Below are 27,519 nucleotides of genomic sequence, written 5' to 3' on the forward strand. Positions count from 1 at the left end.
CCAAGTATGTGTTGTTCAGGGTGCACCAGTTTCTCAATCACCATTGTGACACTGGCACCTGTGTCCCTGTAGGCCTGGACCTCAACACCATTTATTAGGGTTAGTTGCTTGTACTTCTCCAAGTTATGGGGGCAAGCAACCAAAGTGGCTAAGTCAATAGCCCCTTCAGAGACTAAAGTAGCCTCTGTGGTCTCCCTAATCAGACCAACCCCAACTAAATTACCAAAAGTGAGCCCAGCTACTCCCTTGGATTGGCTATTAGTAGGTTTGCTCCCACCACCACTGCTATTAGTAGGGACACTAGGTGTAGCAGTAGGGGTTGTAGTGGTAGGAGCTGTGGTGCCTTTCTTTGGACAACTGGGATCTGTTGTCCAATGGCCTTTTATCTTACATAAATAGCACCATGGTTTCCTTTCCTTGTTCTGATTAGAGGAAGGTTTGGGCCCACCACCCCCACCAGAGTGTTTTTGTGGGCCTGATGAAGACTCATTTTTAGATTTGTCCCCACCCTTGTCAGAAGACTTACCATCCTTCTTTTTGTTGCCATCTTTGTCACCCCCTGTATGAACTTTTCTGTTCACTCTTGTTCTGACCCATTTGTCTGCCTTCTTTCCCAATTCTTGGGGAGAGGTCAGATCAGAGTCCACCAAGTACTGGTGTAACAAATCAGACACACAATTATTAAGAATATGCTCTCTCAGGATTAAGTTATACAGGCTGTCATAATCAGTAACTTTACTGCCATGTAACCACCCCTCCAAGGCCTTCACTGCCTGGTCAATGAAATCAACCCAGTCTTGTGAAGACTCCTTTTTGGTATCTCTGAACTTGATCCTGTACTGTTCAGTGGTTAAGCCATAACCATCCAGGAGTGCATTCTTAAGAACTTGGAAATTGTTAGCATCATTTTCTTTTACAGTAAGGAGCCTATCCCTACCTTTTCCTGTAAATGATAGCCATAGGATAGCAGCCCACTGCCTTTGAGGGACATCCTGTACAGCACAGGCCCTCTCAAGTGCAGCAAACCACTTGTTAATGTCATCCCCCTCCTTGTAAGGGGGAACTATCTTATGCAGATTCCTGGAATCATGCTCTTTTGCAGGATGACTATGGGGAATACTGCTGCTGCCACCATGGGTATCTAAACCCATCTTCTGTCTTTCCCTCTCTATTTCTAAAGACTGTCTATCCAAATCCAGCTGTTGCTTCTTGAGCTTCAGTCTGGTTTGCTCCACTCTCAATCTATTGAGCTCCCTTTCTAACAATCTGTCATCAGGGTGGGTGGGAGGGACATTTCTAGATACAGAGGTATGATGGGAATGAACAGAAGGAGACCTGTCCCTTACAGAGGGCACCCTAACAGCTTGGCTACCAGTATAATGTGAGAGCACATCATCAGTATGATGTGATTCAACCTCTGTACCAACTATGCTAGACTGTCTAGTAATGGGCAGGCTGAGAAGTTTCTTTCCTGAACCTTTTCCTGGGGGAGTCCCTGGATCAGATTGAGAACCATTAGCTACTTTTTCTACAGATTGGGCACTTATGGCCTTATCTTGTACTCTAAGCATATTAATTAACAGTTCTAAAGAAGGATTCTTCCCTACACTCAAACCTCTCTCTATGCAGAGACTCCTTGCTCCTTTCCAGCTAAGGTGATCATATGCAAGTTTGGACAGTTCAACTTTTTGGCCTGTGCCAGACATTTTTTAGAGAGAGTTAAAGTGATAGACAAAGAGAAAAAAGTTTTCAGAACTTTTTTTGGAAAGACAGAAAAAAAAACTTTTTAAACTTTTAAGAACTTTTTGAAAGTTTAGAAGTACTTTTCAGCACTTAGAAAAGAGTGAAAAGAGGAAATGCAAAAACTTTTTGGCTATGTGTATATACACTGACCTTGTTTTGTATATTTTTCTCTTATGAAAAGTACAATGACAAGAGTGGTAAGCAGTCTCAAGCACTTATCCCACCACTGCACAACCAATGTAGGAGGCTGGACTGGCTTGTAGTGAGTACCAAGGGGTACTTGCACCTTGCACCAGGCCCAGTTATCCCTTATTAGTGTATAGGGTGTCTAGCAGCTTAGGCTGATAGATAATGGTAGCTTAGCAAAGCAGCTCAGGCTGAACTAGGAGACGTGTGAAGCTACTACAGTACCACTTAGTGTCATATGCACAATATCATAAGAAAACACAATACACAGTTATACTAAAAATAAAGGTACTTTATTTTTATGACAATATGCCAAAGTATCTTAGAGTGTACCCTCAGTAAGAGGATAGGAAATATACACAAGATATATATACACAATAGCAAAAATATGCAGTATAGTCTTAGAAAACAGTGCAAACAATGTATAGTTACAATAGGATGCAATGGGGAAACATAGGGATAGGGGCAACACAAACCATATACTCCAAAAGTGGAATGTGAACCACGAATGGACCCCAAACCTATGTGACCTTGTAGAGGGTCGCTGGGACTATTAGAAAATAGTGAGAGTTAGAAAAATAACCCTCCCCAAGACCCTGAAAAGTGAGTGCAAAGTGCACCAAAGTTCCCCTAAGGACAAAATAGTCGTGTTAGAGGGAGAATGCAAGGAAAACACAAATCAGCAATGCAACAACGATGGATTCCTGTCTGAAGGTACCTGTGGAACAAGGGGACCAAGTCCAAAAGTCACAAGCAGCTCGGAGATGGGCAGATGCCCAAGAAATGCCAGCGGTTGGTGCAAAGAAGCTCTTTCTAGGCTGAAGAACTGTGAATACTGCAGGAACGACAAGGGCTAGAGACTTCCCCTTTGGAGGATGGATCCCCCACGCCTTGGAGAGTCGTGCAGAAGTGTTTTCCCGCCGGATGGACGCCAACAAGCCTTGCTACACGCAAATCGTGCGTTTGGCGTTTTTGGACGCTGCTGGGGCCCAGGAGGGACCAGGAGGTCGCAAATTGGACCTGCAGAGAGAGGGGACGTCGAGCAAGACAAGGAGCCCTCACTGAAGCAGGTAGCACCCGGAGAAGTGCCAGAAACAGGCACTACGAGGATGCGTGAAACGGTGCTCGCCGAAGTTGCACAAAGGAGTCCCACGTCGCCGGAGACCAACTTAGAAAGTCGTGCAATGCAGGTTAGAGTGCCGTGGACCCAGGCTTGGCTGTGCACGAAGGATTTCCGCCGGAAGTGCACAGGGGCCGGAGAAGCTTGCAAAGTCGCGGTTCCCAGCAATGCAGCCCAGCGAGGTGAGGCAAGGACTTACCTCCACCAAACTTGGGCTGAAGAGTCACTGGACTGTGGGGGTCACTTGGACGGTGTCGCTGGATTCGAGGGACCTCGCTCGTCGTGCTGAGAGGAGACCCAAGGGACCGGAGATGCAGCTTTTTGGTGCCTGCGGTTGCAGGGGGAAGATTCCGTCGACCCACGGGAGATTTCTTCGGATCTTCTGGTGCAGAGAGGAGGCAGACTACCCCCACAGCATGCACAAGCAGGAAAACAGTCGAGAAGGCGGCAGGATCAGCGTTACAGAGTTGCAGTAGTCGTCTTTGCTACTATGTTGCAGGTTTGCAGGCTTCCAGCGCGGTCAGCGGTCGATTCCTTATCAGAAGGTGAAGAGGGAGATGCAGAGGAACTCGGCTGAGCTCATGCATTCGTTATCTAAAGTTTCCCCAGAGACAGAGACCCTAAATAGCCAGAAAAGAGGGTTTGGCTACCTAGGAGAGAGGAAAGGCTACTAACACCTGAAGGAGCCTATCAGCAGGAGTCTCTGACGTCACCTGGTGGCACTGGCCACTCAGAGCAGTCCAGTGTGCCAGCAGCACCTCTGTTTCCAAGATGGCAGAGGTCTGGAGCACACTGGAGGAGCTCTGGACACCTCCCAGGGGAGGTGCAGGTCAGGGGAGTGGTCACTCCCCTTTCCTTTGTCCAGTTTCGCGCCAGAGCAGGGGCTAAGGGGTCCCTGAACCGGTGTAGACTGGCTTATGCAGAATTGGGCACCTCTGTGCCCAACAAAGCATTTCCAGAGGCTGGGGGAGGCTACTCCTCCCCTGCCTTCACACCATTTTCCAAAGGGAGAGGGTGTTACACCCTCTCTCAGAGGAAGTTCTTTGTTCTGCCATCCTGGGCCAGGCCTGGCTGGACCCCAGGAGGGCAGATGCCTGTCTGAGGGGTTGGCAGCAGCAGCAGCTGCAGAGAAACCCCAGGAAGGGCAGTTTGGCAGTACCAGGGTCTGTGCTACAGACCACTGGGATCATGGAATTGTCCCAACAATGCCAGGATGGCATAGAGGGGGCAATTCCATGATCATAGACATGTTACATGGCCATATTCGGAGTTACCATGGTGAAGCTACATATAGGTAGTGACCTATATGTAGTGCACGCGTGTAATGGTGTCCCCGCACTCACAAAGTTCAGTGAATTGGCTCTGAACAATGTGGGGGCACCTTGGCTAGTGCCAGGGTGCCCTCACACTAAGTAACTTTGCACCTAACCTTTACCAGGTAAAGGTTAGACATATAGGTGACTTATAAGTTACTTAAGTGCAGTGTAAAATGGCTGTGAAATAACGTGGACGTTATTTCACTCAGGCTGCAGTGGCAGGCCTGTGTAAGAATTGTCAGAGCTCCCTATGGGTGGCAAAAGAAATGCTGCAGCCCATAGGGATCTCCTGGAACCCCAATACCCTGGGTACCTCAGTACCATATACTAGGGGATTATAAGGGTGTTCCAGTAAGCCAATGTAAATTGGTAAAAATGGTCACTAGCCTGTCAGTGACAATTTGGAAAGAAATGAGAGAGCATAACCACTGAGGTTCTGATTAGCAGAGCCTCAGTGAGACAGTTAGTCACTACACAGGTAACACATACAGGCACACTTATGAGCACTGGGGCCCTGGGTTACCAGGGTCCCAGTGACACATACAACTAAAACAACATATATACAGTGAAAATTGGGGGTAACATGCCAGGCAAGATGGTACTTTCCTACACTTGTAAGTGCTATTCTGAAGAAAAAAACTGTATTCTAGAATACCACGCATGAATAGTTTTTTCCTGTGATATATGTCTGTGTTTGCAAAAGGGCAGCAGATTCATGCCATCACAAAAATAAGTTTAATTTATGGTAAAAAAGTAAAACAAGTTACTTTGAGGTGCAAGTACATTATCCACATCTGCATTACAGGGAGTTCTGGGAAAGCACATAACATTTTTAAAATATACACATTAAAATATTCTAAGTGTTTTTTTCCTTAACAAAGAATATACAGTAATAAACTTAGGGCGCCCAATATCAAGTTAATGTCCCCTGTTTAAGTTGACAAATGCATTTTTTGCTAATCTACTTCAATCCAAACAAACAAAATTAACTGCGCGTGCACAAGGTGCTATTGTTCTGTCATTACGATTATCCTCAGCTTTTACAATTGCTCAAAACTCTGTCAGAAAATGTCACATTCCTAAACGTGCTACCCTGTCCGATAGCCTAACTAAGAAATGTACCTCTCTGCCTGAAACAGCATCAAATGCACAGGTTATATCAACAGCAGTGCTTGAAATGCAAAAATTAAAGTGCATGTACTCTGTGCCAGAGTACCTGCTTGTTTCAGAGAAGGGCCGGTATTCTCCAAGTAAAAGTATTACGTTTTTCTTGCGAGGTGCCGGTCCTCTACCTCTCAAAACAAAAAAGTGCTGGTACTCAGTACAGGACAGTACCGGCCCATTTAAGCACTGATCAACAGACCTGTAAATTATGCAAGTCTACTTTTGAAAAAGAGGCAATGTGGAGTACGTGATGTTGATGAACAATTGTATTAACTTTCAAACGCTGCAAAACATTACCTAGAACCGAAAGAGTCGGAAAAGAAACTAGCTCTGCTTTTTATATTAGAGGGTCCAGCAACAGATCTCAAAGCCCCCACTGACATTAAAACGCCCACTGATAACGTTAAAACTACTGGTCTGGGGAAAAATAACATTCTTCCCTTCGGCATGCATCTCTCGGGTTAGTGAGGGGGTGCAGTCAAAGGCTTTTCAGGGAGGATAGGGCAAGTGACCAGAGCTTAGAACTCACACAGCCAACTAAGACAATACTGTCCAGCCATGTTCTTATCTTCTGAATTAAAAGAAACTGCTTTAGTCGTACCAATAAACGTAATAATTAATACACAGTGCAAATAGGGAAAGCAGAAATGGCTGTAATCTTGTCTGTGATATTTCTTGAGGCTCTACACCCTTCTGAATTCAGTAACACACATGGAGAAACATAAGTATCAATGGCAATAATGAGAAGAGTAATTACAAAAAGCATAAAAAGAAAGACAAAAAGGGAATTCAGGGAATATTAACATACAACTGTGTCATTCCTTATCTAGTCACACGGGTTAAAACATTGGAAGAATGCAAAAGGTAGGAACATGGTCTTGCAAACCCGGAGCGTGATGGTTTCACATATGGTATTAAGTATTTAATAATTCTTTATAGTTACGAGGGCACTTTGTAACTTTAAGTACCTTAAGAATAATGGATGAAGAACCCTTAAGAACCCTCCAAGGTAAACCACTGAAGTTTTCATTGGCCAGCTGGAGCCCACAGATCACGAATGTGCATTGTGTGAGTTATTTGGAACCTGTAAAAATAATCCTTGAGCTAATGTGGAAAAGTGTTTTGATGCAGGTCACCTCCCATTACAAAGCGATATATAATTTAATAACTGCTGATCATGGAGTATTGACTAATTGCATGGTCATATTTTGACACAGGAAAGTAGGTTAAGCTTGAAATTCCACACAGTGTATATGATGAGTCTAGCTTACCTGTGGTTTCCACACTAGTTTCACCACTAATTTCAGTGTTGATTACAGTCAGTTTTCAACACCATGCAGACAACATCATGATACCCAGACCACACTGCTCAAGGTCAAGGACAAGGTCCAACTTAAAAATGTGCACAGGTGTAAAAAGTGTATCAATTTGAGGCTGCTTATAGTGCTTCCAGGATGCTCTACGATTAGATGCAAATACGTGCAGAAGTTGGAAAGCTAGTCAGGGGATTGATTGCAATCAAAATGTGTTTTTTCTTTGCTAAAATATTGTGCAATTTTAAATATCATTTCATTTCTTTGAAACAACATTTAGTAAAACATGCTTGATGCAATCTAGTATTTCCAAAATAGATTACTACTAGAGAATCAGCGCAAAACCAATTTCAGCAAAGTTATAGGAAACATAAAAATAAACATGCACTGGGAAAGCCAACAGGTCTGTCAATGCATGTTTTGTTTTGACCTGGCTTTTATAAATCTTTATTGTTAGGGGAGCGGGCCATTGCCAAAATATAACATTAGCTAAACGTAAGAATATTTTTGGAACTCAAAAAGCACATATTGCAATAGTAGTCCCTGACACTAAGATAAACTACTTTTGTGTGTGGATACGGTCCTCGAGAAAGAGGAAAACACTGTCACGCACAATGACATGGCTGAAGTAGATTGATAAATTGATCTACTTGATAAACTGCCCCATAATGTATGCTGTAATGAGTGGAAGAAAGATATAAATGGCAATAACAGAACTGAGAATGAGGAATTCTGGCTGAAAGCCGGCGTAAGTGTATTATAATTTATTTTAATATAATCAATAAGTCTTTACTATAGTCAAAGGTCTTGGCTAATGTCCTACCTAATTAGGGGTGCTAAATCATAAACGTGCACCAATTGTATTTAGTGGAGATTTGTGATTTTTAAGAACTCACAAGACTTGACAGAAGCATGCCTGAAAACCGAATATCTAGAAAACACTTATGTGTATATTTGCTTGTGCGAAAATCTGATAAATGCTTCAAAGTCCCCTTTCCATCCAAACCCTTTCTTCCCATTGTGGAAAAAGTTTTACTTCTGCCCCGGTCAGGGGTAAATTACCAATATTTCCCAGTGTGAAAACTCTTAAACTTGCAAAGTTTGTATGTGTGCACAGACTCAAAGGGTATTCAAACCCTGAAACTACTGCTTCCTGAAGCTACCATACCCAGTATGTAGCTTTTGCAGAATTGTAGCAAAATCAGGGCATTGCTAGAATTGGAGACAATATTTACTATCACACCTGATTTGTGAAAACACTGACATAATTTGTCAAATCATGGTGTATGATATCAATAGTGAGTGGATTTTTTTTACTGGACAAGTAGATTTATGACGCATCCCCGTCCCATGGACAGTTAGATATTTTATAAATCTATGCACCCCTTCCTACTGCAACTCTAAAACCATGGCTGCAGTAATTAGACTTTACGTGTCTTGTCAATGGTAAAACTATGAGAAACCAGTCGCGGCTGGCGACTCGGCAAAGTGGTGGGGGAAAGAAAAACAAATATATATATATATATATATATATATATATATATATATATATATATATACACACATACATACACACACACACATATAAATAAGTAATTAAACTTACCTAGTCGCTGCGCTGCTGCCGCGTCACCACCACAGTCCAGGCACAGGCTCCCAGCCTGCCCTGCGCCACGCATGACACTGCTCAGAGCAGCGTTATGATTGGCTGGAGCGCCCTGGCAAGGCGCTCCAACGCAGACTGGGAGCCTTGGCCAACTCTCTCCAACTTGGCTACACAGTGCCGGGTTGGAGAGAGCCTTTGTGCGCATATGTGTTTGGCCATCCTAAGACGGCTGGCCAAACATACATGTGCACTGGGGGGGTGGAGTGCTTTGTGCACTCCCCTCACTGCTCGTCACCCCCATGTCCCGCCCCTTGTAGAAATAAAACAACAGTAAACATTAATTATTGTTGTTTTGTTTCTAAAGGTTTGCAGCTCTTGCTGCTGCCGGTGGGGGAGGGGTGGTGACGGTCCTCTGCCGTAATGCAGGAGCCGAGCAGCCCCTGTGAGAAACAGTACAGACTTAACGCACCACTTCTTTGAATTACATAATAAAGAAGGCTCTTCGTTCTTTTAATGAGGAAGGCTGGGTAAGATTTCCTTCTTCATACAGTGATTTAGATTCCTATAAAGCATTCTCATACCAATGGCTTCCTGATGCAACGACTCTAGAATCAGTATAATCTAAAGGGCCAGGCATTTATTTAAATAGATGGGTTTTAGGTGTTTTTTCTAAATCTAAGATAGTGAAGAATTTGTCTCAGAGCTGGTGGCAGTTGGTTTCACAGCTTAGCTCCCACAAGTCAAAAGAAGCGACCGCCCAGACTGACTAAAGTTGGTCAACTTCATACTTTCAGTCTTCCCATTAAGTCATTAATTGAGCAATCTGAGACTTGTATATTCTATACTGACTTTTTTTAATCTAGTGATCAGGACGTTGTGGTTCACCGTAATGTAGGTTAATTGTGTACAAAAGACTGACAGGAATGATGGCTGGAATATACTTATTGCAAGACAGCTTGATTTCTCAAAAGCAGAGAATAAAAACAGTAGTATGCCCGAATACAGCCACAAGAATAAACGATCAGACATTAAAAATCATTCAATGCCTGATGCACAATATACATCAAAGTACATTCTCCAATTTTCTAAAGGTGTTCTTAATTTTCTTTAATGCCAAAGGTACAATTAAAAGATGGGCAATTCAGGCACCTGAGAGGGTCTCTACAGGTCCCAAATCAACAACATTAAGATTTACTGTACTTTAGGGACGAAAAACACAGTAAAATGAAATAAAAAATGATCTACAGATGTAAGTGTATGTGTGCTCTCTCTTATATAATCTGCATGATAGTTAAAACGCTCACAGTGACCAGATGCAGGGTGAGGGACGGTGTTATCCTCAGGAACAGATGAGGATATATGTCCATAAAGACAAGATTCAAAACAGCATTTCAAAATGTAGTCAATTACGAAAAATGACTCAAAAACTGAATTCAAGATCATTAACTTATAAAACCATGAACGTTTATTAAACTATTGCTGTGTAATACAGTAAAATAAAATTTAAAAAAATACCAAAGCTGCAGTCTCACTGAATCAAAGGGGAATAAAAGTATTTTGCCATGAAGTTCTTAGAGTTTAGGCAAAACACAGCATGAAGAACAATCTGAAAAACAGTCTAAGTCCCAAAAGTTAAGCTGGTCAATAATCAGTCCACACACATGGTAAAACTCCAAAAGTATATAGCTCACACCAAAATTTGAGGATTCATATAGCAAATTGTACCATAGAAAATCATAGACACTGCAATGTCAACATGGTGCCAGCAAAAGTATCATTATTTTGGCAAATCACATTTCAGCATCTTAAAACATAATATATGGTGACTATCCCACTATATGAATATTGATTCCCCCCTGCTGAGGTAATGTCATCCGGATGAATGAGAACATACTAGTTACATAAAAAATAGAAATGAATCAAGAAGGAATGCAATACAGTGTGCTAGCAGGAACAGCCTTAAAAAAGTTGCAAAGGCTGTTCCTCCAGGGAGTTCTTCAAGAACATGTCATACAAAATAAACAGTGCACATTTTGCTGCGTAGTATAAATGAGAACTAAAAACATGCAATGACTATTATAAACTCAGCAGGCATGTTTACTTTACAAGTATGGAGTTGAGGTCTAGCTGAGGCCTAGTTAGCATTAGGCCATAAAATCAGTTTTTACATATCAACTTTTTTGTTTCAATCGCAAATGACTCATATTATGAAACACATATAGTTTCAATTGAAAGAAAACTCCAACATGTGTGGAATAACTTAAGACAGAAAAAGCAATGTATTCCCAAGCCCTGGCATTGTCAACGCCCCTTTCTGTCAAAAACACCTTAATTTCTACTTTCCTTGTTATTGATTGAAACATCTGCGGTGCGTGACAAAACTGAACTCTTTACAGAACTGTGTGATTTTAATGTAACCCAAATCATTCCTCAACAAGCCACTGCAAATGTTTCTACAGATAAGTGGGAGAAATTTGGCGCTGACAAGAAAGCAACAGGATGGGCCACACTGGTTGCAATGAAATGTAAAGACTGAGCATCTATAACTGGATGTGCGCAGCATTGTGCCAGAAAGCAACATGAATAGATTCACTTGTTGCACTGTAGATATGATTTCCGAAGAAGTAAAGTGCTGATTCAATAAAGAACGCGGAGGTATCTCCTGCAGGAAGCACTCCCACTGTCATGTGGCAGGAAGCAGAGTGGACTTCCTGCCTTCCACAGCTACCAGCCCTCTACTCGGAAAAAACCTCATCTGGCAACTTCAAAGTGATACTTTTTGTGTATTTTGGATCACAGTGTCGCAAAGCCCACTGCGCAGCTCAATAATAATAATGCCATCAAATGGGCTGGCTCACATAGATTCCTTTTGGGAGCCACTATGTTTTCGCCCCACTTTTCTAATTTCAACAGCTGGCGCACGTTCCGACATGCTGACAATTCTGCCCAGTCTTCAGTAAAGAATGAATTAAATGCATATTCGGTACGCAAATCTACAGTCCTGTACACGAAAGACTCAAGCATTCCTGAACGGCTTTATGTTAATTTTAATGGGCTTATAATTCACAACGATAAACCAATTGTGTCTTCAACCAGCACCCCATATGATAGAAATAAAACTATCGAAATAAGAAAGTGAATTTAACAATTTACTGTCGCCATTCAAATGGGCTTATACTGTTAGATATAATACTCCAGTTCCTTACAGATGTCTGTTGATCTCCATTCCCATCCCTTGAATGATAATGTACTTGTATAAACTGTCTACGCCAACATCTTGGGTCTCTCGAGGATGCGTTTGCATCTCCACCTTCGTTAAGTGCCTCATCTTCTAATGTCCATACAATCACGCCTCGCCAATTTGATTCGCCATCACAGCCCTACTGCCCGTGGCACCATTCTTACTGCCTTTACCACCCATCAGCTTAGTATCCCCATGCTTTCGCTGCAGAACAATATTAGCTTTTAGCTTACTGACTGCCCTCTTTCGTAAATCACTATATCTCTATCCTTCAACGCACACGTTCTCGTGCTGCCCAATTTATCTTATACTTCCCATGTATCGTCCAACTCAGTCTATGCCAGCCTTCGCCGACTGCGCCCCTTTACCCGACTGCACGTTAGGAATTTCACCTGCACCCCTTTTACTCACCTTGAGGCGAATCTCATAGGTGGTGAAGCGGCCTCGGGCCACCCCCACGGTCTGCGGGTTTCCCACCTCGATCTCCAGGAAGTTGTTCGGTGGCCCATAGGCGTCATTCAGGTTTTGCGGCTTGCTCATCAAACGGCGGGTATCTGCGATGGTCTCAGCCATGGTTGTCACCACTTATAGTGCCCTCTTTCGCCGCCCCGGGCTCCCCCGCACCAAATGCTCGTATCCCCACGGCCTCGACTCCTGCGAATAGCGTTACTGACAGCGACAATGCGGCCAACACCTCCTCCCAACACCACCCACAGTAAGACTGGGACTTGGAAGAGAGAGGACGGAGGCAGCCCTAGCCGGAGACACATTACGATAGCGGCCATCTTGGAGTATCAATAAGCCCATTTCGTTTAATGAGACCGATACGAACTAACAAAATAAATTCGAAATAATTCATAAAACAGTACAAGACTAACATAACATTTATTGTTTGTTTTTAAACTTGTTTCACTTATTCTCTGTACCGCTATTGTTGATTTTATAGAAAACAATTGATCGAAACACAAAAAAACGTTTATGTGATGTTTTTAAAGCGTACACTGTGAAACGTTTTCTGAACGGCCAGTACCTTTTATGTAGTCTTGTAATATAACGGTGCAAATGGAGTCCTTCTTTTGTGTCGCTCGTTCTGGTGACTTCTGCACATTACATTCTCACAATGAATTATGGGAGGAGTGTGTGTGCTGAGATATTCGCGGAGGCCGAAGTTTGCAGTCTGTGATATTTTATTTTTCCGCCCAACAATGATTGCGGGTTTAATCCTAAATGGCACATCGGTCTTATGAAATTGAAAACATCTGCGCATTACAAATTTGAAATACGCGCCGTTATGGCAAGCTGCAATATTTAATATATACTACTTGTTGCACTGCGGTATTGCTTTCCCTAATTGTAAGTTGCCGACTCTTGAAAGGCTAAAGTCGAGGAATTTTATGACAAGACTGGAGGCTCTATTATGCGTTCTTTTCTTACTTTATTTCAAATAGCAGCAGTCAAGAAACTACAACTCCCAAGAGGGTTAGGAACAGACTTACCAATGGGAGTAAAACAAGAACTAACGATGGACCATTCGCATGAGGCCATAACCATAGAGTGTACACTTGACTGCAAGCAGCCCTCTTTTCTTGCTGCTCGCAGTCAAGATAAGTACACTCTTTTGGTCGTGCGTCTACTTATTTAGCTATTTTATTATCCTTGCATGTCTATTGTTTTATTTATTTATATGCCGTTTTCTCCTTAACCATAACGTCTTCCCGGAGGCTTAGTAACTCTATAGCGGCGAGCCCCAGCCCCTCTGCCCCCCCCCCTCGCTCCTCCGGGTTACCGTTGGTTTCCTGCCTCGCGCGCGCTCCGTCGCACGTTCTATTCGAGTGTTTCCTCGTTTCTGTCAGCGCTTTCGCATTGCGCGCCTGGCAGACGAGGCATTTCAGCTCTCCGCGGCTGCCGAAGCCGCTTTAGCTCAGCGCCGGCTCCGTGCCGTTTCTGGGGCAGTTCGGCGACGCGTCTTGGAAATTCTTTGACCCTCCCCCTCGGTCCCGCCCATAGGAGGGCCTTTCCAAGCTTCAAAGAGCGTGTTGCTCTTTTATTAACCCTTAACTTCCCTTGTTTTTTCTCAGGGCATATTTTTTCAACTATCCCAATTTTGCCCAGTCTGTCATTTGTAAACAAATATGGATACCGATATTTCATCTGTCAGTTCTGATTCTGGGGATAATGAGGAATCCTTTAAACAGGATTTAAACAAATTTATAAAATCCTCAGTTAAAAATGCGTTAAAAGCATCCATGGTTACAATGTCAAAGAACATTGAGAGTTCAGTAAGGTCCATGATGTCCAAACCTATGGCCCATTCTGCGGGGGAAGGCAGAAAACGCAAAATGAACGCTTCTTTTAAAACAGCAAAAGGCGCACATACAGAGAGTGAGCTTGTCTCACACCAGAACGAGGACTTGGTTCCTCCCAGGCCTCCTTCTAAGGAGGGGAACTCTATTAAAAAGTCAAGCTCACATGCTAAATGTAAATCAAAATCGAAGCATATACCAGCGCCAAAAAAGATTGCTATTACGAAGGTTTTGGACATGGATGAAGAGGGCATGGACGAATTATCTTTATCAGATAATCCTGATGATACGTTTTCACCTTCTTCTCCCCCCACCAAACGTATCAAATGTTCCTCTAGTGAGCCCTCTACCAGTGTGGTTGATGCGGAAGGTGTTCCCATGTTCGACCCCTCTCTCATTCATCACCCCAATTCCACGGAGTGGTTTCCTTTGGATCACGTGGCTGAATATATTTCTTCCCGTTTGCGCCTTCCTTTGGACAAACAGACTCGCTCTAAACTCAAATCTGAATGTCCTAGACCGTCTTTAGATTCTAATATTACTGTAACCCAAGCTATTGACGAGTCTCTCATCACATTCTTTACAAAGTATGGAAAAGATCCCCGTAAAGGGGTAGACAAAGCTTGGACCACGTGCCAAGATAAACTCCTTGATGTGGTCGGTCCACTTGCAAGAATACTGGACTTAGCCGAGTCGGCTAGATTAGAGGATTCTCCTATCGACCCTTTGGACCTTTCTCTTTGGACCCAAAGAGCTTTCTGTCTTTTGGGAAATGCTAATTCGGCCATCATCCACGAGAGACGTAAGGGTCTCCTTCTCCGTATGGACCCTAAGCTGGCTAATCTTGCTACCAGAGATCCCGGCATTCAGGCCGATGGTAAACTATTTGGAGACTCGTTCATCAAGGACCTTAGTCGTTTCGTCTCCACATTTTCGTCTATTGACAAAGCCCAACAGTCTCTAAAGAAGGTTTTCAACCAGCGTGTTTTTTCCCGGGCCGGTAGAGGTAGGAGCCGCTTTACCGGCCGCCAATATAGAAACCAAGGCTCCAGAGGATATTCTAACCCCTCCTATTACTACAACCAAGAGTTTAAACCCCACTTCTATCCCCAAAGATCAAGGGGTTTCCGCAATCGTGGCCAGCGCATCTCCAGAGCTGCCATTACCTCAGGTAAGCCAACGTTCTGGCCCTCCCGTGGGAGGTCGCCTTCGATTCTTCCTTCAAAAATGGAAGTCAATTTCTTCATACCCATGGATTCTCTCCACTATCCAGGGTTATCGCATCGAATTTCTCTCTCCTCCTTACCAGTCAGGTTCCCCTCTTGTTCCAAGGTTCTCTCTCGAAATGTCATCTCTAATTTCTTCGGAAATCCAATCCTTGCTAGAAAAAGATGCCATCCAAAGTTGCATCCCGGATTCCTACGGTTTCATCAGTTCTATTTTTCTCATCCACAAAAAGAACAAAAAACTAAGACCAGTAATCAATCTAAAATCCTTCAACCAGTTTGTCGTCTATCGACACTTCAAGATGGAGACTATTATCCATCTCAGGGACATTTTACTCCAAGGCGACTGGCTAGTCAGACTAGATCTTCAAGATGCATACCTCACTATGCCGATCCATCCTTCTCACAGAAAATATTTACAATTTCTTTGGAATTCAAAAACGTATCACTTTTCCTCCCTTCCTTTCGGCCTTTCGTCAGCTCCGTGGTGTTTCACGAAGCTCTTAAAGCCGGTTGTTTCCTTCCTTCGATCCCTGGGTTTCAGACTCATTATCTATCTCGACGATATTCTAATTATGCATCAAAGCAAATCCTCTCTTCTGTCTCAGCTACAGGTAACATCTACACTCCTAGCAGAACTCGGCTTCCTTTTAAATCTCAAAAAATCGGTACTGGTTCCTTCACAACAAATAGAATTTCTAGGCTTCCAAATAGATTCGGTTTCGGCATCTCTGTCTCTTCCGCGGGCCAAGGTTTCCGCAATCAAAAGAGAATTGGTTTCAGTTCTCCAGAAAGACTCTATTTCCCTCAGAGCTCTTGCAAGAGTCGTCGGTCTTCTTTCTTCTTCTATCCAGGCCATCTTCCCAGGACCCCTCCACTACCGCGCCCTTCAGCGTCTCAAGATCCTTCACCTTCGTCGAGGTTTGGCTTTCTCCGACCTCGTATATCTAGACCAAGAATCCCAACTCGAAATCCAATGGTGGATATCCCATTTAGAGGCTTGGAACGGCAGATCCATCTTCCCCTCTGTGCCCGATCTTGTATTAGAATCAGATGCAAGTCTCACAGGTTGGGGCGCCCGTTGTGGTTCAATATCGACTGGCGGTATATGGTCCGCAGAGGAGTCCAGATTGCACATAAATTGTTTAGAGCTTCTTGCAGGCTCCTTTGCGATCAGGACTTTTACAAAAGACAGAGCAAGTTGCTCCATTCTACTCCGCATGGACAACATATCCGCAGTTCGTTACATAAACCATCTAGGGGGCACCAGGTCCAGACCCCTTTCTCTTCTGGCCAAGAGCCTCTGGGAGTTTTGTCTGTCCCACAAATTTTCTCTTCTTGCCGAGTATCTTCCAGGCTCTCTGAACTCCAATGCAGATTGGCATTCCCGACATATCTCGGATTCCAGCGATTGGAAATTACACCATTCTGTCTTTCGCCAAATAGAAAGAAAATGGGGCCCCTTTCAGGTGGATCTCTTTGCATCCAGACTCAACTCCCAACTTCCTCGCTTCTTCAGTTGGCGTCCGGATCCGTTGGCTTTAGCTACAGACGCCTTTCTTCAGGATTGGTCCCACTCCCTCAATTATGCTTTCCCTCCTTTTATTCTAATCAACCGGTTATTGAATCAAGTCCGGCGCCAAATGACGTCCCTTGTCCCGATAGCCCCCTTTTGGCAATCTCAAGTTTGGTTTCCACCCCTCCTCGATCTCACGGCAGATTTTCCAATCTTACTTCCCTCATTTCCGTCTCTCCTCCTAGACCCGCTCGGACGGCCCCACAATCTGATTCTCAACAAATCGTTAGTCCTATCAACCTGGCTCATTTCCAGCCTACCCAGCGGTCCTTCCCTATTTCGTCGGAAGCTTCAGAGTTCATCAATAATGCATGGGCGCCTGGCACAAGGCGGGTCTACAGATTAGCTTGGTCTCTTTGGTCAAGCTGGTGTGTGGGAAAATGTGCCGATCCCTTTTCAGCGGATCTGAACCTAATTATTAATTTCTTAGTGGCCCAGGCAGGTCTGGGTAAATCATATCGTACTATCAATCTTTACAGATCCGCTATTTCTATGAACCATTCTAATATCGATGGCAATCCTATCGGGATCCACCCCTTAATTAGTCGCCTTTTAAAAGGGGTCAAACTCTCTAAACCTCCTTCGGCCAAGTACTCCCATGTCTGGGATGTTTCATTGGTTCTGAACCTTTTACTTTCTTGGCCAGACAATCCGGGTCTTTCCCTTAAATTGCTGTCTGCCAAACTCACTATGCTCCTATGCCTAATTTCTATCAAAAGAGTTTCCGATGTTAAGGCCCTCTGCCCGCCAGTTTCTACCTTCAGGTGTTTTGTTTCACATTGCCAAACGTACCAAAACTATTTTGCATTCGGTGTTCTATCCCTTTTTCCCTGATAAACCGAAATTATGTGTGGGTCTTTGTTTAAAAGAATACGAAAAAAGAACCGTTAACCTGAGAACGTCCTCCTCTACCCAACTCTTAATTTCCTTTCGCAAACATCATAATCCGGTGACTTCCGCAACTCTGGCCCGTTGGGTCAGATTGATTATGTCCCTAGCGGGAATTGACACTTCTGTGTTTGGAGCCCACTCTTCCAGGGGAGCCATGGCCTCTAAAGCTTTTGCTTTGGGATCTAGTTTGGAGGACATTCTCAGGTCGGCAGATTGGTCTAATGATAATGTTTTCAAGACTTTCTATTGTAAACCTGTTAGAACTGCTTCTTCAGTAGTTATTGATATGCTTTAAACTTGCATAATAGAGCCTGCGGTCTTGTCATAAAATGTAGATTTTCCTAGTAATTTATGACGGAAAGTCTTAATTTTATTAAAGACACGGAGGCGAATATTATCCCACCACTGTACTTTTTAATATGTACTTTCTCTCTCCCTCCCAGCGACTCCGGCATTACCTCCAGCTTCCGGATAACGCTGCTGGCGCCTTCATCGCATCTTTCAAGAAGAACCCACGAGACGTGTCATCACAATCCTCTCAGGAGCACCTTATCTCACCGTTATACTCCCGGTTTATCACTGTGGTTCAAGAAGTTTGTTCCGTTTCCTTGGCCTTTGCAATTGTGGGACTCATTTACCCTTTGTTTTATGATTCTCTTTGACTGGCTCGTTCAAGAAAAGAGGGCTGCTTGCAGTCAAGTGTACACCCTATGGTTATGGCCTCATGCGATTGGTCCATCGTTAGTTCTTGTTTTACTCCCATTGGTTAGTCTGTTCCTAACCCTCTTGGGAGTTGTAGTTTCTTGACTGCTGCTATTTGAAATAAAGTAAGAAAAGAACGCATAATATTCGCCTCCGTGTCTTTAATAAAATTAAGACTTTCCGTCATAAATTACTAGGAAAATCTACATTTCACGCAGGAAGCAGTTCTGTGATGTGGCAGGAAGCTTTTACCACTTAACACAGAATCTATAAAGCATACCTCGTAACCTTTTACAAAAGGCAGCTTAGCAACAAGGATTTGCCACATTTTTCATACAAGGCAACATTTTAGACAAGTAAAGTAGCATATTAAAAATAATACTAGGGAGAATGCATTTCTCACATGGACCTCTCTCGAAGGAAACCCCATTTCAGGCGGGAGGCAGTCAAAATAAATGCATTTTTGCTCAAAAATCAAGAGGCTCCTGCATGAATCGGATCCATTGGCATGTATGTTGCTGACTCAGTATAAAATAGTGGCCATTTGTACATATTTTATTACAAGCACGGAGGCTCCTATTATGCTAACTTCTCTTGCTTTAATTTAAACAGCAGCCAAGATAAACTACAAATCCCAGCAGACCCAGCTGCGAAACTACAAAAAAAATGTCACACAGTGTGTAACCAATCAGATTCACAGGAGAGTATAAACATATTGGCTGAGAGCAACAAGTCCTCTTTTCTTGCTGCTCGCAGTCAAGATAAGTACTATCTTTCTACTCATGTGTTTACATTTTCCTTAACATGTATATTTGGTGTTTTTTCTTCTTGATAGAGTTTCATTATGCATTTATATGGTTATGTGCTTCCTCTCAACCCCTTTCTCTGTTCGGTTCGTTTTTATTGCCGGTATTAGCGCCGTTTCATAGTTTTGTTATCGCGTCCCCAACGTTCTAAACTGAACGCCTGGGGCGCGCGCTCTGCTCGGCAGCGTTTTATTGACAGAACGCGAGCCGGCACAGCTTCTGACAGCGTGTTTATTCAACGCGCGTCAGATCTGCTGTTTCTCCTTCAAATCGCAGCTTTGCGGTCACGCTACATTAGCGCTTCCGCTCGCTCTCTCTCTCTCATTCAAACAGTGACTCCGGTGAGCTTTCTTCCGCATTCCTTATACCTAAGCCGTTTTTTCTTGCCGGGGCTCAATTTAATTAGACTGCAAAGCCGTTTTCAGGCTTTTTCTATCAGACGCCCATAAATATTTTTTATTGTTTGTTTCCAGAAGGGTGACTTAATTAATTAGTTAACCCTTGTTTGTGGGGCACTCATAGTTTAGTCCTTTAATAATTGACTAAAACATTACATTTATCCCTGTTGCTATGGAAAATTATTCTGAAGATGAAGACGCTCAGCAATTTAAAGAGGATTTAGATTCCTTTATACAAGACTCCGTCCAGAAAGCGGTTTCTTCCTCAATCTCTGTTTTTTCTAAAACATTTGAAGCCTCTATTAAACGATTACTTTCTACTGCCTCCCCTTCCAAGGCCAAGAAAAGAAAGACAGACAATGTTGAGGCTAATTCTGACTCTCCGTCAAAAGATGTACCCAACCAACCCTCCACCTCTAGTATTTCCTTTCCCATTCAAATCACTAATCTGGGAGATACAGATGACGATATGGGTGATTCCGACACGGATAAAGACACCAATAAGGATGATCCAGACATAATGATCTGGTCAGGGCCTGTGGAGAAGAGGCGTAAAACTTCTCTAAACAAATTGGGAGAGTCATCTCAAACCAAATCGAAAAGTACTTTATTAGATTTTGCGGGTCAACCGATGTTTGATCCATCCCTTATCCGTCACCCTAATTCCACTGAATGGACTCCCTGTGACCATGTCTCTGAATATGTTTTAAAAAATCTACGTCAACCGTTAGATAAGTTAGTACGCAATAGACTTAAGTCTGAGTGCCCCAGACCCTCCCTCCCCAACAACATCACTGATACCCCTGTTATCGACCCTAATATGATAATGTTTTTTACTAAATTTGGGAAAGATCCAAAAAAAGGTGTGGACAGAGCCTGGACCAACTGTCAGGACAGGTTGCTTGACCTCTCTGGCCCTCTCACCAGAATTTTGGACCTGGCAGAAGAAGCCAGAATGGAAGGCAAGAAAGTTGACCCGGTCATCCTTTCCAATTGGGCCCAACGGGCGATTTGCCTACCTGGCAACACAAACGCCTCTAGGGCGCATGAAAGACGCAAAAGCCTTGTAATGGGTTCTTTATCCCGAAACAAATGAAAGGGATATTGGAATAAGGTGACAGGCGCAGAAGGTGAGGGTTTAGTTAATTTATTTGTGCTTCGGTTTTATGGGTGTCGCCTTTTATCCTATGTTCCTGGTTCACAAGGATAAAGCACCTGTAGTCCAAAAGAAAATTAACAAAGTTCCCTTTTTCTTTTCTTTCAGGGTTGTGAGTGATAGTCCACAAGTGGCCGGGTCCAGCTTTGGGAAGGTCTCCGATCTTCCTCTACGTCAGTGGGCCAGGCTCTCCGAAACAAAAATAGAAGAAGGACAACAAAACAGGTAAGTGGGATATATATATATTGTAAGGATATAAGGTTAGTAGGGTGGTGGGGGAATAGGCATAAGTGAAGGGAGGTGAGGATACAACAGTTCTCTAGTTTGTGGTTCTATTTATAGGTGTTCTCCGGCATTCCTTTCTGTCTAGAAGTCTTCTGGCTGTCGGTACCTTGGTGCGGTTAGGTTTACTTTTAGGATCTTCTGCTAGATGTTCTCCCCTTCCTTGCAGGATCTCCCTCTCTTTCCCTTGTCCCCCCCTGTTCCCAACAGCCACCCTCTCGTAATACCACAGCTGTGGTACGAACGTACCTGAGTTGGCCACGCCCCTCCGGGGACGCGGCCGGCGCTTTCGCAGTCTCCCGGCTTCTCACTGACGGGAGCGGGAGGGCCCCTGAGGCTTTCCTTCTCCCTCCGATCCTCTGCTCCTTCGACGATTTCCTTCCTCTCGGTCTCCGGCGTCCGAGCGTCCTTTTCTCCTGGTCGCGTTCGGCGAGAGTCTTCTTCCGTCTTCTTTTCCCCGTTTCCTCTTGGTCCGTCTTTTCTTTCAGTTTCCGCCCAGACGCCGACGGCGTCTGACGTCATAGGGTGGCGTCTCCCTCGAGTGTGTTGGGGGCCGTCAATCGCGGCCGTCGTGGTATTTTGTATATCGGCGTCCGGAACCGTCCGGTTACACATCCCCTCCCTTGAATGGGGCTGTTCGAGCCCCAAAGGTCCCGGAAACCGGGATAAATAGTCAGCTTGTCCCATAAGATCACCAGGGAGATGGCAAACCTGGAAGGAGAAAGGTTGAAGCTCCATAAACCATCTCAATATGCGACTGTTAGTATCTTTATATCTTGAGAGCCAGGTGAGGGGGGCGTGATCCGTATATAATAGAAAGGACCTTCCTAGGAGGTAGTATTGGAGGCTTTCAATCGCCCACTTGATGGCGAGACATTCTCGCTCTATAATGGGATATTTTTGCTCCCTGGGAAAAAGTTTACGACTAATAAAGACCACGGGGTGACTAATGTCTCTCTCATCTTTCTGGAAAAGTACGGCCCCCAGGCCCACGTCTGAGGCATCCGTTTGGAGGTGAAAGGGGACAGTGAAGTCAGGACATTTTAAAATTGGTTGGGTAGTGAGATATCTTTGTAGGGTATGGTAACTACGGTATTGTACTGGGTTTAAATTTGTGATATTTTTGGGCTGACCTTTCCTCAAGAGATCGGTTAGGGGAGCGGCCACGGTGGAATAATGGGGTATAAATCTTCGATAATACCCTACCAAGCCTAAGAATGACCGGACCTCCTTTTTCGTCGTGGGTGTCTCTACGCGTAGGATGGCTTCAACTTTATTCACTTGTGGTTTGAGTATACCTTTCCCTATATGATATCCTAGATACGAGATCTCATTGAATGCCAACCGGCTTTTGGAGGCGTTGGCTGTTAATCCAGCCCCTCGCAATGCTGTAAAGATGTTGTTTAAATGTGTCAAGTGGTCCTCCCAAGTCTCGCTGTGGATAACGATATCATCCAGATACGCGGCAGCGTACCTGGTATGAGGTCGTAGAATGGTATCGATGAGACGCTGGAAGGTGGCGGGTGCCCCATGTAACCCGAAAGGGAGAACATTAAAATGATATAGTCCCGAAGGAGTAGAGAAGGCCGTTTTCTCTTTATCTTCTGGCGTCAAAGGAATCTGCCAGTAGCCTTTGGTCAAGTCGAGTGTAGACATGTACTTAGCTTTTCCTAACTTCTCTAGTAGTTCGTCCACCCGTGGAAGAGGATATGTGTCAAACTGGGATATAGAATTGACTTGTCTAAAGTCAATACAGAAACGAATAGACCCATCTGGTTTTGGTACTAATACCACCGGTGAACACCAGGGACTCTGGGAAGGCTCTATAATACCTAGGTCTAACATCTTTTCTATTTCGTTTTCTACCAGGATCTTTCTAGCTTCAGGGATACGATATGGTCGTAACCGTATGACCTTGCCAGGTGGGGTTATGATTTGATGGTGTACTAACTTGGTCCGGCCTGGTATCACGGAGAATACATGGGCCTGATCATGGAGGAGCTGGGTTAACTGCCCCCTCTGTTGGATTGAGATTTCGCTGTTTATGGGAGGCACCTCGTTTCCGCTAGGATGTTCAGTGGGACACCACCCTATCTCCAGTTCCTTAACGGTGTTAACTAGGCAACCCCTGGTTGGTTCTCCCTGTGGCTCTTCCCACTTTTTTAATAGATTAACATGAAAGATCTGTGACCGGTTGGAATTGTCTGTGAGCTGGACCTTATAGGTCACTGGTGTTACTACCCCTATCACTTTATAGGGTCCCTGCCACTTTGCCAGCAGCTTGTTGTCTGAACTGGGGAGAAGCACTAATACCCTATCACCTAGGGAAAAGGTCCTTAATTGGGTATTCCTGTCGTAATATCTTTTCTGCTTTTCTTGGGCCTTCTCCATATGTTCCCTTACGTTCTCCCACACATTTTGGATGTTGGATTTTAACTCCTGGGTATATTCTAAGAGGGATTTTTCTCCATCCTCCTCTTCCCATAACTCTGCAGCCATATCTAGCAAGGTCCTGGGTTGTCGTCCGAACAATAATTCAAATGGACTATGGCCCGTGGAGGCTTGCTCATGGGTCCTGATAGCGTATAACACTAATGGGAGTTTTCTATCCCAGTCCTTACCTGTCTCTGAAATAGATTTCTTTAACAGAGTTTTCAGAGTACGGTTATACCTTTCCACCAAACCATCCGTTTGAGGATGATAAACCGCTGTCCGCAACTGTTTGATCCCCAGAAGCTGACATATTTGTGACATCAAGGTGGACATGAACTGGGTACCTTGGTCTGTTAAGATTTCTCGGGGAAAGCCTATTCGGGAGAAGAACCCTATCATGGCATGGGCTACGCTCTTGGAGTTAATAGTGCTGAGTGGGATGGCTTCTGGGTATCTAGTGGCATAATCTACTAATACTAGTATGTAACGGTATCCCCTAGAAGAAGGTAGGAGAGGGCCTACAATGTCCATTCCTATTCTTGAAAAGGGGATGTCTATTATGGGAAGCGGTTGCAGGGGAGCCCTTCCTTTGGGACCAGGATCAATCATTTGACATTTAGGACATTGTTGACAGAACCTCCTAATTTGTGAAAAGACCCCCGGCCAGTAGAATTTCCTCAACAGATACTCCTCTGTTTTCTCTCTTCCATAGTGACCCCCCCCCGGCTGGCTATGGGCTAGGTGTAGGACTTGTGGTCTATAAGGTTCGGGAACTAATAGCTGTTTCTTTTCTTCTTGGTTATTACCAGTGACACGGTATAAGAGGTTTTTAATTATGGTGAAAGAAGGGCCTTTGTCTTGGGGTTTCCGGGGTCGTGCACTTTTCCAGGCATGGACCAAACTCGGGTCTTCTCTCTGACAACTACGGAATGGGGGAAGGTCAGTAAGGGTAAGGACCTTTGTAATTACCCGATTTGGACTCATGTTTCCTTGGGCGTAGACTTTTCTATTTTCTCTTTTTTCCTTTCGGGAGGGTCTGTATCTAACCACCGGTGGGGTTATAGTTGTACTAGAAAAGGGAGCTCTTTTCCACCATACACTCATGTCCTCAGAGTCTTTTGTACTGTCAAGAAGCTCCGAAAAGTCAGGGAAGTCGGTTCCTATGATAGCTTCTTCGACTAACCGTTCTACCACCCCCATCCTTATGGGGACTTCTTTTCCATCCCAGGACAGGGTCGTCCAGATCAGGGGGTATTCTCTCGTATCTCCATGAATACAACATATGGATACAGTAAGTCCGGGAGTAAAGGTTTTTTTTTCCAGTAAATCAGCACGTATCACAGACTGACTGCAACCTGAGTCGATAAGTGCCACTGTGGTTCTGCCATTGATAACAAGTCTCTTCCTGTATCGGGTCTCCTTTCCCCCTGTATAGAAGACTCTCCCCCTAGTGACTCCTATTTCCATCGGTTCGGATTTTTCCGTTTTCAGCGGGCATACCCGGGCGATATGTCCCCACTCTCCACAGCTAAAACACTGTGGTTGTTGGGTATAGGGTCTCTCTAGTCCTCGCATTTTCCCCGGATCCTCGGTTGGTTTTCGGCCTAGGGATGGGGAGGGTCCGGGGTTCTGTCGGATGGGGTTAAGGGTTGGCCGTACGGGAGGGATTTTGAACTCGAGGGAGCGGTGAAAAGCACAGGCTAATTCAATAGTGGTGTTTGTATCTGGACTTGGGTGTTGCTTAATCCAATTACGGGTATTGGTAGGTAGGGCGTCTAGATACTGTTCTAAGAGAATAATCTCAATGATATCCTCCCTATTGGTCCCGATGGGACCTAGCCATTTGAGTCCCAAGTCCTTAATCCGGAAATACAGGGCCCGGGGATTCTCGGAGGGCCCCCATTTGGCTTTCCTAAACCGGACCCGGTAGTGTTCTGTATCAAACCCCACTCGCTCCAGGATACTCTTCTTAATATCCTGATAGGGTGTCGTTCCGCCTGGGTTTACAGCTTGATAAGCCGCTTGGAGAGTTCCTGTTAATAACGGGGCGATATATTGGCCCCATCTATCCTGGGGCCAGGTGGCGGAAGTAGCAACCCGCTCGAAATTGGTGAAAAAGGCATCCGGGTCTTCGCCCTCCTGGTATCGCTGCAGGACCGAACTGGGAACGTTCGGATGTACCCGGGTGGCGGCAATAGTGTCCGTGAGGTTTTTGATTGCAGTCTCATGGACCAACTGATTGTTGGCCATGATAGTGGCCTGACTTTTAAGAGCGCTTTGTAGGGCCTCCCTTTCCACTTTAGCCTCCTTTTGCTGCTCTTCCCACACTACTTGCAGATGTCTCTGCCCTGCGGCTAGCTGCTGCATCATCTCTGATAGGGTAGGGGTACCCTCCATCGTCTTAGGTTACCTGTCGTTGTTCCAATATCCCACTTCTGACACCACTGTAATGGGTTCTTTATCCCAAAACAAATGAAAGGGATATTGGAATAAGGTGACAGGCGCAGAAGGTGAGGGTTTAGTTCATTTATTTGTGCTTCGGTTTTATGGGTGTCGCCTTTTATCCTATGTTCCTGGTTCAGAAGGATAAAGCACCTGTAGTCCAAAAGAAAATTAACAAAGTTCCCTTTTTCTTTTCTTTCAGGGTTGTGAGTGATAGTCCACAAGTGGCCGGGTCCAGCTTTGGGAAGGTCTCCGATCTTCCTCTACGTCAGTGGGCCAGGCTCTCCGAAACAAAAATAGAAGAAGGACAACAAAACAGGTAAGTGGGATATATATATATTGTAAGGATATAAGGTTAGTAAGGTGGTGGGGGAATAGGCATAAGTGAAGGGAGGTGAGGATACAACAGTTCTCTAGTTTGTGGTTCTATTTATAGGTGTTCTCCGGCATTCCTTTCTGTCTAGAAGTCTTCTGGCTGTCGGTACCTTGGTGCGGTTAGGTTTACTTTTAGGATCTTCTGCTAGATGGTCTCCCCTTCCTTGCAGGATCTCCCTCTCTTTCCCTTGTCCCCCCCTGTTCCCAACAGCCACCCTCTCGTAATACCCCAGCTGTGGTACGAACGTACCTGAGTTGGCCACGCCCTTCCGGGGACGCGGCCGGCGCTTTCACAGTCTCCCGGCTTCTCACTGACGGGGGCGGGAGGGCCCCTGAGGCTTTCCTTCTCCCTCCGATCCTCTGCTCCTTCGACGATTTCCTTCCTCTCGGTCTCCGGCGTCCGAGCGTCCTTTTCTCCTGGTCGCGTTCGGCGAGAGTCTTCTTCCGTCTTCTTTTCCCCGTTTCCTCTTGGTCCGTCTTTTCTTTCAGTTTCCGCCCAGACGCCGAAGGCGTCTGACGTCATAGGGTGGCGTCTCCCTCGAGTGTGTTGGGGGCCGTCAATCGCGGCCGTCGTGGTATTTTGTATATCGGCGTCCGGAACCGTCCGGTTACAAGCCTGCTACTCAAAATCGATCCCAAACTCAATACTCTCGCAGCTAAAGAAACGGGTCCGGAAGCCAATGGTTTGCTATTCGGAGATTCTTTCATTAAAGAACTCAGTAAATATGTACAAACTTTTACCTCTATGGACAAAGCGCAATCTTCCATGCATAAGATTTGGCGTCTTCACCCTTCCATCTTCAACAATCTCTCTTCCAAATTCGGTCCCTTCTCTGTCGATCTTTTTGCTTTGCGTTTAAACACTCAAATCCCTCAATTTTACAGTTGGCGACCAGACCCCCAGGCTTTAGCCACCAACGCCTTTCAATGGGACTGGTCCAACCAAACCAACTATGCCTTTCCCCCCTTCATAATGATTCCCAGAGTTTTGGCGCAGGTTCGTCGTCAATCCACCAAAGTGCTTTTGATTACCCCCCTCTGGCAGGGTCAGCCTTGGTTCCCTTCAGCTCTCAAATTACTCATAGACCTCCCTGTTCTTCTTCCACTCTTTCCCTCCCTCTTGTTGAATCCCCAAGGACAGCCTCACGACTTGATACTCAGGCAATCTCTTCAGTTAGTCTCATGGATGGGTGCGGGTCTGCCTGGAGAACCCCAGGAATTTCGCAGGAAGCTGCAAGCT

At 44.7% G+C, this 27,519-nt stretch overlaps 1 protein-coding gene across 1 annotated transcript in view; it reads right to left on the bottom strand.

Moving 5' to 3' along the window:
- Positions 1 to 12,412, bottom strand: part of SNX3 (sorting nexin 3) — a 207,564-nt gene extending 195,152 nt beyond the window's left edge. The window contains exon 1 of the mRNA XM_069235451.1: positions 12,101 to 12,412. Within this exon, the coding sequence (XP_069091552.1) occupies positions 12,101 to 12,262 (162 nt within the window). The 5' untranslated portion in view covers positions 12,263 to 12,412. The remainder of the gene's footprint in view (positions 1 to 12,100) is intronic.
- Between the last annotated feature and the right edge of the window lie 15,107 nt (positions 12,413 to 27,519).

This window comes from Pleurodeles waltl, chromosome 5, assembly GCF_031143425.1.
Source record: "Pleurodeles waltl isolate 20211129_DDA chromosome 5, aPleWal1.hap1.20221129, whole genome shotgun sequence".
NCBI classification, from domain to species: Eukaryota; Metazoa; Chordata; class Amphibia; order Caudata; family Salamandridae; genus Pleurodeles; species Pleurodeles waltl.